Genomic DNA, 13,753 nt, shown 5'->3' with positions numbered 1-13,753 from the left:
TTAACCTCATCATCATTAAGACATGCGTCTGTGTTATTGTGCACATCCACTGAGTCCACAGCGAACCGTACGAATGGACCCTTTTCTGTCAGTGTGTTTTGCCATTGCTGAGATTCAGCGAGCACTAATGAATCCCTCTGCTCTCTGCTCTCAAAGTCTAAATAGTCTTTCGCAGGCCAGTTGACCCTGTTTGTTGGTTTTTGCTTTTCCGGAGAAGCCGGGGAATAGCAACAGCAACAATATTGATTAGCGTTTCTGTACTTCTGCTCCTCTGTTGCCTGCTCTTTCAAATTGATTGGGTCTGGCAAGCGATTTGGACCCTGAGCAGAAAGATTCTGGGAACCATCTGTGTGTCTGCACATAAACATTCGATTTTCTTAAATGACACAAACTACTTATTTTTTTGTTTTACATTGATCTTGAACATTTATTTTCCGTTTTTTTATTTTTCCGTTTATTGAAAAGAAACACTGAGGGTAAACATTTCCTTACCCCCCCCAACAAAAGTCAGAGATGCACAAAGGAACATTAAAAATCTTTTTTTGATCTTTTAGTTATACAAAATGTGCATTTCACATTCACAAATGGGTAGGTTGAGGGTCGCTCACTTAAAAATGGCTCCCCACTGGGTTTCAAATTCCTCTTGCTACAGAAAAAAACACGTCCCAGCCCTTCTAATTTTCCCATAATGAACTGTATAGTCTCAAGGTAGAAAAAAAAGGAACAACAGAGTCTACTTTCACAATAGAACAGCTTCAAAGTGGGAAACCTACAGTCAGGCTTGAGGGACAAAGTAAACTTTTAAGTCAAGCTTCTCAAACACAACAATCTCCTTCCATGTAATTAAAAATGTAGTGGAACTAATACACCACCTTGGGGGACTCCCCCACCTTCAACAGCCCGGTCACTTTAACTACACATGATAATAGAACCTGAGTTGATGTGCAGCAGTTGGGTGGCACAGTAGGATGAGAAAAATAAATTATATATTAATTCTTTGACATTCATCTAAGAGAAAAGGCTTAGTGACAGGTATATGGATAAACATTCAACGCATACTGACGCCCCATTCAGACACTGTCTCTGCATGTTCACAGTCCAAATCTTTCACTCACTTCACATGTCGGACGAAGCCTGGTTGTTTGAAACCGCTCTGTTGAACTGAGACACATGTGAAGACAATGGTTAGGTGGCGGCAGGACAGTTTAGACTCAACAAAGTAAAATAGATAATAATAAAAAAACAAGTTTTTTTCTAAACTTTGTAAATGTCAAACAGCTTATATGATGGAAGAACAGATGTAATGGGTTACAAACAACCACAAATCATGATGAATACATCATTTTAAAAATGAAATATTTCTTTGTCTGGAATGTACAGGAGGAAAATATGCACCATATGAACTTCAGGCAAAAGAAAATGACTGCTGCTTGGAGGAATGTAGACAATTGTCAACTGCAATAAAGTTCAAGCTAAGATGACAAGTAGCCCATGCAACAATGGCACATATCATGTGACGTAAAGCAAAAGTTCAACATTTTGGGAATTATGCTTATTTACTTTCCAGTAGATGAGAAGACTGAATGGTAAATATGAAGCTAATGCTATCAGACTGTTAACTTGGAAACAAGGAAACTGTTTGCCCTTTAAATCTGAAATGTAAAAATGTTGTAAAATAGTACATTTTCATTTTTGCACTCCAGTTTTTAAAGCAGTTAAACGAGCAAAAATATGTTCATTATGCTACACTAGGCTAAACTAAGCTAGGTGCACTATGTAGGAATTGGCCACCTGTAAAATTCATGCAAAAAAGGAGCCATATCACCAGAGAACTGCTATTAGCTAGTAAAGTAATTTAGCCGAGTTAGCTGTGCAGTTAGCGGCCCATACAGGGAGTTCAGAGCATTGGGTACGTGTTGGTGTTTAATCGCTAGCACTGTAGCTCTGGAACTGGATGGGAAAGGGTAGCTGGTTACACAATACATACCGTTTTTTCTTCACATTATGTTCATTCTTGAATGTATCCAACTAAAATTCTTACATATTGCACCTTTAAGATTACTAGCTGTCACTTCACGTTTCTTGCACACAAAAGAGTGGCTTATTAATCTTCTCATGTGACCGTCAGAAAGCAAATAGGCTACACATGTCCCAAATAGTTGAACTATTCCTCCAACAATGGCTTCCTCATCCTGGCACGGCACCATTTCCAAATTCTTTGGATTCAGTCTAACGCCTCTACGCCCTGTTTAATACAACAAGGAGACATCTTCACAATCTACAGTCAAGCCTAAAGTACGCCAGTGCTACTCCAAAACTCTACTTACCCACTATTGAGTAAAAAACACATAAAACCTCAGCTATCACTGCTTATTTTCAGTCATGGATTTAACCATGAAAACACGAATTTTGTTTTAATTATATGCTGTCAGTATTTCTTTTTTTCTCAGCTTGAAATCAAACTTTTCAAAAAACTTTTATACAAGTTTCTCCTCCCCCAGACGACTTCTCCTCCGCTTCATATAACCCAGTGCGGCTGGCTGAGGCTTGCAGCCCGAACAGATGCAGATTAATGATAAAAGGAGGCTGGAAAACACATGATTTGGTTTCGTGTCTGGCCATTACCATTTTCATTTCGGTCCCTTCCTTCGCAATCAATCGCACCCAGCTCTTACGCTAAAATGTCTGGAATGCTAACAGCGCTAAAGGGAAAAACAGCCTTATAAATTTATGCATTTCTTCTGCACATTTACAAACAAATAACATCACCACTAACTCGTTGATACATTACAGAAATACAAAGTCAGTCCATATAAAAACAAACAGCAGTGTAAACCATTGCACCGTCTCTCATATTCCCAGGCCTACAATATGTCACTGCACGCACTGACACACAGTCAATCACCACGTCTGGACGTAGCATATTGCTACTCCCAAACCTGTCCCTCTGAAGACAAACGTGATCTACACCAAGCATCTAAAGCCAGACGTGTTAAAGCAAAAGAAAGCTTTCAGAGTTTTGTGTTTTTTTGTAAAACTTCTGTTCGCCATGATTTTGATTGTATTTCATGATTTAAAATGACACGTAGGAGTTTAATTTAATCCTCCCTGCTGCAGGGAATATTCGCCTCTCCATCACTTCATGTATCACTGCTCCTTGGTCAATGATGCGGGTCAGCCTAAAGTGCGAGTACGCTGATGTACAAGTCATTAATTCTATGTTCAGTCTCACTAAGTTAATATTCCCTTGAAAAACCACAAATTCCCAGTGTATAGCTTAGCTCGTCTAAAATATGTCCTCTTAAAGGAACTGATTTACAGGAAGTTAGAACCAGGAGACTTTTAGCTTCGCTTAAAGGGGCAATCTCACAATTGCAGATGTATTTTAAGACGTCACTGCTTCCCAGAGATCCAGTGTCGCAGCTTTGCCACACCTCCATAACAACACCATATGAGAGCGATTTGCACAAGTTTCACTGTCCGCTGTTACCGGTCTTTTCGTTGTTTGTTGCGCCACGACCGTTAACAGTAACGTTGACCTGTTTACTCCCAACGCTGGCAGAGACCAGGACAAACAAAACTGTATGCGAACCATCTACTCTCTCTGGCCGACCGACAGACCACTGCTGGGTGGGAAGCAGCTAGCTTGACTCAGTCCAAAGGTTAAAGAACATCTATGAAGCTCAAAAGCTAAAATGTCATATGTCATTTATTTAATCCATAAAAACACATTTTAATTTGGAGGTTTTAGAGCTTTTTGGGCCAAACTAGCTAACCTTAACCCCCCTTCTAGTCTTTAAGCTAACTGTCTCCTGGTTGAAGCTTCACTTGTAACGCACATATATCAGAGTTGTACCAATCTTTTCATCTCGCTGCAAAAAAAGCAAAACAATGTAATTCCCTAAATGTTCAATCTTCGACATTTCATGAAATATAAAGCTAATCAGGGCCCAGTCGCAAGAAGAATATGCTGCTAGTCTAACGTTTCTGCAAGTTTGTATGCCTAAACCCAACCAGAGCACGAGCACAGTGTTGTCACGATATAATGTGGAAAACTTAACCTAAAGAAACGTAAAGCTGCAACATAAAGAAGTGTAAAGCTGCAACATATACGTGGTTTGCAGAAACGTGCATTACCAACATTTACTCCGGTGACCGGGTTATCTAATCACCATCTGACTAACCAAACAATTGATTTATTGATTGAATGATTGATTGATGTTTGTTTTTCGAGAAAATGCTTGCGTTTTAAGACTCAAAATCTGATTCAATAACTTAACAGCGAATGACTGAGCACTTCTCAGATCAAACTCTCCTCATAAAGATCAAGCTATATCTCCGCTGTTGGTCCATACAGTCTCATGAGTTCTCACTCCGTAATAAAAACTGCTCTCTGATCTGCCTTGCTACTGTGAGGTGCTTAATGTCAGGTCCTTGTCTCTTTCCTTCAGTGTCGACTTTGCTCAGTTGTGCACTTGCTCTGAAAAATGAAAACTGACTGCACAAGGTAAACCCACCCTCTCTCCTTTCCCTATTTTCCATGCAACAGTTTGTAATCTGAACAGCGATCTGGAAGCAGTTCTTCGGCAAGTGAATCCTTCAGAGCCACACTGTGGCGAAACAGAAGACACAGCTGACCTGTCAGCCTGGTCCGTGGTCACTCACGACATAAAGGAGGTAATCTTTTTTTTGTTTTTTTACAAACGAGTTGACTGTACAGTACAGCAGAAGAGGGGAGGACTAAAAGAGAAGGAAGAGGAGGAGCCAAGTATTGTACAGCACTGCAAGAGAGGTCAGAATGACAGAAAGAAAGAGGTCTTTTCTTCACTAGGGAGGAACATTTCACCTTTTTCAGCTTTCACATCTCTGCAGAGGCTCAGGGGCATTTTATGTAACTACCATCACTGATAACAATAATTTTCTCCATTCTTTCCTTTTTTTTTAATCAAATTTGATCAGGTCAGATTATCCCAGCATCCAACATTTGTGGCTCACCAATTCTGAACTCCTACAGAGATGTGAAACACCAACAAATCTAAATATCCGGATATAAGAAAGTCCTTAGGTCTTAGGAAGAGAGGAAATGTGCAAACAGCACTGAGGGAACTCAAAGGGGATTCTCAGCCCAGGACTAATCAGTCCTGCTGGTTTATAAGTTCCTACACGCCCTTCAGGTCCTTGAACCTTTCACAGCATCTGTGTTGGGCTCCTCAGGGCTGACGGTTTCCGTACATCAGTGGTATGATGAAGACCGAGATGTCATCTCCGGAGCCCAGGCGCTCATTGGTGATCCTCCAGCCTCGGTCCCTCAGCACACCACGCGCTCTCATCACCAGGTCTTGTGCTGCCATTGTATACCTGGACAACAGAGGAATCAGTGACTGTGACAACAACTGAACTATGGGTAATATTTTGCTGTGTGAAAGACAAGGTCACCCATTACTTGGGGTGAGAATTTCGTCATAATAACTGTATTATTTGCTATTTTTCTTCAAAATGCCGTCATTGGATTTGAAAAGATATTGTATCCACTCTGCACTGGTGAGATAAAACGTCTATTTCTGTCTTTATATGCCTGTGTAATAAAATGTGTGAAATATATGAGAGGAACTGATGCGTGGCCAAGGTTGGAATTTATCCTTGAAAGGCAAACAATATGTGCAACACAGCAGCACAATGTGCAGCAGAACAGCTTAACATTCAGATGGAATAATGCAGACGCTTGACATACACCGGAGAAACGGAACCGAGATGTTCTTGCATACAGAATTAAAGCGTCAAAGATGTAATTAAAGAGTAAGAAGAAGGACAAAAAAATAGCAAAAGACCTGTGCACGTCATCGGGGTCGCAGTTGGCCAGGAACGTGGTAACGGCTTCGGCTACTTCTTGGTTGGAGAGGACGTCCCAGAGCCCGTCGGTTCCCATTACCAGAACATCATCGGCCCCGTGCTCATACTGCATCAGGTTGTATACTTTTACCTGCATGACGAAACACGGAACATTCAGGATTTCATCGAGATCACTGCCGGAAGCAACAAACATAATTTCGTCATGTTATTTTACATCACGTCTTGTGACCTCCTGTAATACTTTGCTACTGAGGTACCCGTGTTACCAAAAAATGTAGTTGTTGGCAGAGCTAAAGGGAAAGTCAAGAGGATCACCAACAACCAGCTGCTAGCGTGGTAAACGTGTATAAAGAACATAGAATAAACTGTTGTTTGTATCATATTACTTTCTGCTTCTTTTTACTTTTAATTTAAATGCACAGTACATCATTTCTGCCACTGGGTCTTTGGAGCTCGACCAATAGGTCGGTTGGCCGATATTGGCCCTTAACAGATATTTCGCTATCGGTGTAAGTGTCGGGCTGATATGAAAACTTTGGTTTATTTAGAGATTGTAATGCAGCAAAAGTTGCCTGGGGTAATTCATATTACCTCAGTTCTGAGTTAGATGAATATTTTTGCACACTGATGTAATTTTTTGCAAACAGGTTTGTTATTTATCTGTGAAATATCCTGCCTCTGTTACATATCTTTGTTACATGTGTTTGCTAACCACACTTGGGGGATCGCTTTCAGAAAAATGTATTTACATTAGCCGTTGTTAGGTGACTAAATAAAATACAACGTTACCTCGAGTAAAGGTAGGATTTCTCTGGGTTTGAACATTTGTTGAAGAATAACGGAAGTACATAGCTCCAAGAAATATATACTGCAAACGCCTTGTTGGTTTGAAACATTTTGAGGCAGAAATGTAAATCTTTAAGGTGATATGTACGTATGTCTGACAACAACCCTGTGACAACTCGACTGGCAGCATTAGAAACCAGAATAATGACATCAGAATTCTAAAGTTACATCGGGTAGAAGATTTCTTTCAGCAGCTGGCACGATCGAGCACACTCAGCTGAAGTGGTGCAAGGATTTCAGCCGTAAATAAATCCATACTGACACGGCACAGGGCACGGTAGTTTCACCACTTAATGAAGTCAATGCAGTTTTCATTCACTGAAAGCATCTCGAGGAGCCACTCGAGACGTGCTGGTGAGAGGTGAAAGTTGTGTTTTTTGCGAGAGAAAGAAAGAGACGTGGAGTGCCGAGAGGAGTTAAGTCTGCCATGCGAACCCGGTATGAACTCCGGGTATTAATGAATTAAAGATCAAGCGGAGAGCTGTGGGAGGGAAAATGCAAAACTCTATAAGACAAACTACATCAGAAGACGAAAGCGCTTTGAAACCGGCGCCAGACAGTCAGACAGGTGAGCTCGAGTTCTCCTGCAGCAGAGGACCCCGCTCAGACTGGGACTGTAGTGCAGATAAGACAGGGGTAGAATCAGGTGAAGTCGTGTAACAGACTTCATGTAGGATGTGAGACAAAATAAGGGAAAGGACGGGGACGGCAGGAGGAACTTGAGTGAAAAGAAGAAGAAGCAAAATGTAACATCTGATTTTGGGATTCTTAAGAGGTTTGTTCAGATTGTGACTGTAACAGCTGAGGGGAAGAGAGTCTGAGGGGTTGTTGGGTTGCTGTCAGCCCAAAATGAAACACAGGCCGACCACAGACGTAAGCTGATACCTACCGTATTATTCTCTGTGCCTGATTGGTATTAGCAGCAGAGAAAGATCCATTTGTACTCCCCCTCCATTGTCAACATCTATCACCTTGCTAGAAAACAGGAAGGATTGGCTCCTCCACAGCAAACCAAAATCAAAATTCTATCATGACATTTCCTGTGAGCATTTAATATACAGGGTTAGAAATACTGCACTTAAAACCTCACGTTCTTTCCTTGATAGCAGATGCTTAGATGCAAAGAGTTAGATTGATACCACCATTGTATACATTATATGCCGTAAATTGGTAACTGGAGCCAGCAGCCACTTGGCTTAGCTTAGCTTGTCTTAGTTTAGCTTAAGATTGCATAAAGATTAGAGAGAAAAAAAAAACAAGCAAGCCTGTCAATTATTGAGCTTTGAAGGCGCTGGTATGCAGATTTTGTCACCATTTGACAAACCGGGTTAGCTGTTCCCAGCAAAGGTAATGTAATAAAAGCTAACTGACCGCTAACTCGGGCTACATATTTAAACACAGATGGGTTTCTTGTCAACCAGCTCTCTGCAAAAACCATTTTGCTCTGATAGTATTATTCTTTTACCAACAACTTTAAATTATATAAACACTCCCAATGGTAAAGAATCAATTTAAAGCACTGCAAACTAATGCAATATTTACTTTGACTGTGATTCCCCATGAAGCACTGTGTGTCTTTGAAGTCTGCCAAATGAGCTGAATGGAAAACTTTCTTCATTAAACATCTACAAAGCTCAGTTTTTGATTATTATTAATGCTGATAAATCAATTAATTATTTACATTGTATACATTGTTGTGTTTCTCTGAGTGTTGGTAGATCACTAAAACAGTGTGAAACCAATGGTGGGATTAAATCGTGCAAACTGCGCGCACATGTGTACACGTGTCAGACGAACAAAACGGCAACCCTCGCTACTTGTTGTACAAAAGCACCCTAGGGTACCTTTAAAGGGGCACTATGTAGTTTTGGAGAAGAAATTCAAACTCAGGATTTTTAATACTTCCAATATTAATGAGGTAATAATACAAACTCAGAAATATTTTTCTCATACACCAGCTGTTCTCTGAGGAAGATAAGCTCCCCAGAACACCGTTTGAAGCTAGAAAGGCGGCAGGGTCCGCCACATATAAACAAAGTCAAACAGTATGAAACTGTGTTGTCCTTTAAGGTCAGTTTGTTTATTCACTTTATTCAGTCATAAAAGCAAAGAGAGGTTGTTTAATTAGTTTGATTAGGCATAAAAAAAATCAGTCTTTCTCTTCTGATTAAAGTTTCCTTCCCAAATCAACATACTGTAGTGCAGTGTAGTCCAAGGTCAAAAATGATGCACATTTGTTTTTTGCTTTTTTTACTAATAATTATTCATTATTAAGAGCAAGAAAGAAGGTCTTTGGGGAAACATCATTTTTGTCTCAGCCAGCTGGAAGGTTGTGTTGCCAGCGTGCAGGCCGGCTGCCAGCCGGCTGGTGTTACACCTCTGGGAACCACAGACAAAGCAAATAAACTTGCGCTGTAAGCCTACATGTCACGGACAGATTGTGTGTTGTTAGTGGCACTGCAGAGTACCGACCACACCGGCGTCCCGGGTTCCGTCTCCAGCTGTTCAGCCTGCTGCAGCGGAGCACATGATCAGTGATTTAACCTGCACACTGACATGAACTGTGCTCTTTTCCCTGGTGAAAGTTGGTCAGGTCGCGCCTTCACCAAGCTAAGGTGGGAAAAACCTTTGTGTTCATGTTGTAAGTTAGATAACTTAAGAAGAGAAGCTGATGTTGACTGTTGCTCAGAGTCTGCGGCTCATGTGTTGTGGCTGCTGTGTGGGTCAGCGTGACTGTGTGCTCTTCCCTGTGATTGGACGCTGCTTTTTTGCCTCTATCGCAACAAGGTATCCATTTGCGCAGCATACTGGAGCGGTAGTCTATCAAATGAGTGCAATATTCAGGATAAAGTGGCATCATGAAAATAGGAATAAATATAAATCCCTTTTGGCATCAGAGGAGAACAATAAACAATTGATTTCAGTTGACTTTCACTTAGCCGGCTCTTACCTCAGGGCAACAGGAGAGGAACGGTTTGATGTAGATGTTGGAGTCGTGGACTTTGAGGTCGTGGTCACCGAGCCCGCGGGTCACACCGATGGTGGCCAACACCCGTGCCTGGAAAACACAGATTTCAGCATCAGTTTAAAAAAAAAAAAAAAAGAGAAAAGAAAATCTGGTTTCTGTCTACTTCGCTAAGAATGAGCATATGGCTATAGACATATTGACTGACAGTGACCGCGATGGCAGTGTTTCACCCTGTTTCCTCCCAGTCAGAATTTACAACACGAGTGGGTGGTGGAGCTGCTAATTGCTCGCAGTGCAGTCGCTTTTTTTTTTTTTTTTTTTTTTTTTTGTGAAAAGTGTATTAAACAAACAAATGTAACATGCAACACTGTCAGGGATCTGCGGAGTGTCTTGAGTGCGCTGAAACGTATTTTTCTATTCCTTGCATTATCAAATTCTCTCTCAATTTTCTCCCGCTCTTTCATCCCTACGTGAAACCTCCTCCTTTTTGCCTGTCCTTTGAATCCGGCAGCCACTCATCAGCTGTGTGGTCGTCAGATGTGCGTTCCTCCCCTCTCTGGCGGGGGCTCTTGTTACGTCTCTCTTTTGCATCGAACCCCCGGCCGATTGAAAAATATGAAACGAACACGGCCACGACAGAGAATTTCCAAGCGTTTTGTGCAATTTATTTGGTGGAGAGTGTTTGCAGTTTTTTTTTTTTTTTTTCGCTCTCCTCGTCTCATCTCTCCCCCCGCCGTCCCACTGGGGATTAACTTCACTTCTCGGAGAGACGACTGTCATCTCCCGAGTGGTGTGTGTCTGTCTGAACGTCCGTGTGTGTTAGATGTAGCTACTGGAGTGAAACAGATGGACCGTCTGCTCCCCTCTTCTAGTGAGGGTGTACGCTGACACACACGCGCGCGCGCACACACACACACGTATGCACAGTGTGTTACTCGCACATCAGAGACCAAGTGTTCGCCCACTCTCCGGGTGGCTGGCAGGCATGTAGAGTGTGTGTGTGTGTGTGTGTGTGTCAGACTGACAATGTTAGAGCAAGATTTTTCTCTGCAGTTATGAATTCTGGAGCAGAAGCGCAGAGCTCGGAGTCGACACACACTCTTACCTTCTTTCCTTCCCCATATATGAGCGGAAACTTGAGATCTTCATCCTCGACGGTCTTGTACGCCCTGTGTTAAAGGAAAGGGAAGAGGAGCAAGACAGTGAATTAATCCTCTGTCTTTCTGTCAGACACAAGGGCTCACACACAAACATTAAACACACTTTGGTACAATGAGGAAAGTGAGAAGAGCAAAAGGAGATTTCTCTTTAAAAGGTGCAATGAGGGCAACATATCACTCGCTGCTTACTAGAGCTGCAATTAGCTAGTTAGCTCAGTTAGCCGTGCATCTAGTGGTCCAGACTGGGAGCTCGGAGCACCACGGGGCTGTTGGTGTTTACACCGAGAGAACAGCAGCTTTGGACAGGGGCGGTGGGAGGCTAGCTGGTTAGCATGCTAACCACAGTGGTTATCTCTGCAACGCAATACACACGCGTCATAAAATCAGCTCACACCCTGGTCATATATTGAGTTCTTTTCCATTTCAAAATGTTTTCAAATAGAATTATTATACACCCTATGCTACGTTAGCTTCACAACAGATCCACAGTCGGCAGGTTCTACAGCCTCTCCCTCAGGTGCATTACTACCCATCCAGATTCAACGTAACCAACTGCTACTGCCACCGGTCCTTGGGCAAGGCACTGTGGGACTGATACTTCATAGCCAAAACGGTTAAATCAAATACAAGTATTTCAAAAACCAGAGGGTAATCCAGGCACTCCTAATATAAAAATGAGAGGATAATGTCCTTGAGTGCCTTGAAAGGCCCTATATAAACTGATAATATAACATTTCAGCCATCCAGTAGTCTCAGTATGGGAGTATGAAGAGCTCCACAGTTAAAATGAAGTCATCATTTTGTGTTAATCATTTATCATTCAAGTCTGCTGGTGTTTACTTCATCTGTTCTTTTAACTCCTAATGAAGACTACTTTGATTTTGCCTTAGAAACATAGACCAGTGTCAGTGGTTAAAAGAGTTTTCTGATGGGAAAACCTCAAACAGATTCTGATAATCGATTGTTAAGGCCGCAGAGTGTCAATTAAAGGAATTGCTTAAAAATGTGCATCCACACACTACGATCACTGATTCTTCTTTTAAATAATACAGTTAGGTACTTATTAAAACTGCAATACTCAATATTTTTATAATCTCAGTGGTAACTGGTGCAGCACAAGCTGAGATATCCTGATGTTCAGTCCCCAGCATGGGACTCCAGAAACACACTTCCAGTTTTTCTTACATGTCTAGTGTCAGTTTCTCTCTTTGCATTAAACACGTCGACCTTTTACATAAACGTATAGGTGGGAAACACACACAGCCACCCTTCTTGAGGGTTCTGATTCTGTCTCGGTGCATGAGAGCGGCTCTATAGAGTGCAATAACAAGTGTTGCTGCTGCTGAAAAATTTAGTGCGCCCAAGCAAACACAAGCAACAACAGAAAATGAGTTCAGAAGTGCACAAATGGAAGCAGCGGATCTGAAAACACACTCAGAACCGGAGCTTTGATGTCAGACTGAAAGACTCCGCGGCTCACGCTGATGTACTTAAACTACACAGATTAGACTTGGCGTCGCCAGTCAGCGGAGAATATCAACTTCAAACGGCTTCATATCTGACCAGGGTTCAGCCCAGTCTGTCAGTCGGTGTCTCTCTGCCCACTTTTCTGTCTCAAAACCGAGACGTGCACTTTCCCCGACCCAAACAGCCGACTTTCTCTCTGCCTGGCTTTATGCCTCCTGTGCCCTTGTGCTGCAGAGGTAGAGCTACAACTTCTTCATCCATCAGTCATCCGATCATCCCTGCTCATCAAACTTAACACCTCTGACAGAGAGACACAGCGGCGAGTCCCACAATGCACTAACTTATCTTCTTCCCTCTGTTTTATCCGGGATATTAAGGGCTGCGATGTGAGAATCTTTCACACTTTCACCATTTTCCTTCTTTGCATTTCAGACACGCATTTAGAACTTATAACGTATTCACACCAAACATCAACATGTTTCCTGTGTTCCCTGTCTTATTGTTTTATTAGTCAATATTCTTGACTTTTTGAGTTGCTTTTGCTCAAGGGCTTGCGTCAGAATTGGTTGCTTGCTAAGAACAAAGTGCAGCAGTCACAAGTGGAGTCATTATCTATCTTAGTTTTATTTAATCCCTCAAAATTTTCCTCCAGCTGGCTCGGTTTGTGACCCAGGCTTCAATTTCACGACGTCCCCTTGTTTCTTGATCGTAGTTTCTAATTCATATTCAAAATTTGCAAAATGCAAATTTCTCGTGTGGAGGTTTTTTTTGTTGAAATCTCTCTTTTGTTACGTTCTTTCATGTTGTTTTTTTTGTTTCTGATTGCCGCCCTGCAGACAAAAGCAGTGTGAGCGGCGCCGCTTGTGTCTAAAGATCTTGATCTGACTGGCGTGTGCATTTTTCTTTCATAGCAAGTGAAAGAAAAACGCTACATATTCTTCACAATAATTTCCTTTGTTTTTTTTTTGAAACACTGACGTTCTCAGGATTCATAGCAGGGAGTGAATGTATGTATTAGTTGCTGTAAGATTAAAAACTGTAATATGAGGATGATGAATCAATGCCAATTCATAGCTCACTTAGCCTACATTTAGCCTATTATAAGATTTCAATTAGCCGTTCACATTTAGAACATATTTTGAATGTAGCTTCTTATTTAGGCTCTAAAACGACAATAGACTGATATTTGTACATTAATGAGGAGTAATGCAAGCTTTAGAGCAAAATCCTGCTATAATAGGTTATACCATGGGGGCAGGGATCGAACCTGCAAACTTTTCTTCTTCTTACATACTGCACCTTTAATGTATAAAACTGCTCTCATTACGATGTCCTGGAAGCTTCTAGTTGGCAGATCACAGCCTATATAGTTCAAAATTTATGACGTCTTATTTAAAACCTTACACATGTTGAAAGTCTGATTTCATGCGGACCACACGTCGCCCACCAGAGCAGTATGACT

At 41.6% G+C, this 13,753-nt stretch overlaps 1 protein-coding gene across 2 annotated transcripts in view; it reads right to left on the bottom strand.

Moving 5' to 3' along the window:
* Positions 1 to 535: 535 nt before the first annotated feature.
* The window catches only part of LOC119032315 (protein phosphatase 1H-like), a 30,717-nt gene continuing 17,499 nt past the window's right edge, over positions 536 to 13,753 (bottom strand). The window contains exons 7-10 of one of the 2 annotated variants that reach the window (XM_037121339.1): positions 10,770 to 10,833; positions 9,647 to 9,754; positions 5,829 to 5,980; positions 536 to 5,358 (exon numbers count right to left, since the gene is read on the bottom strand). In XM_037121339.1, the coding sequence (XP_036977234.1) occupies positions 5,211 to 5,358; positions 5,829 to 5,980; positions 9,647 to 9,754; positions 10,770 to 10,833 (472 nt within the window). In that variant the 3' untranslated portion in view covers positions 536 to 5,210. Of the gene's footprint in view, positions 5,359 to 5,828; positions 5,981 to 8,780; positions 9,517 to 9,646; positions 9,755 to 10,769; positions 10,834 to 13,753 lie in introns of those variants that run through there. The other variant, XM_037121340.1, reaches the window with a different exon arrangement.

Source organism: Acanthopagrus latus, chromosome 14, assembly GCF_904848185.1.
Source record: "Acanthopagrus latus isolate v.2019 chromosome 14, fAcaLat1.1, whole genome shotgun sequence".
NCBI lineage: Eukaryota > Metazoa > Chordata > Actinopteri > Spariformes > Sparidae > Acanthopagrus > Acanthopagrus latus.
Note: the sequence above shows the minus strand (reverse complement) of the source record. Positions and strands in the feature narration are given on the sequence as shown.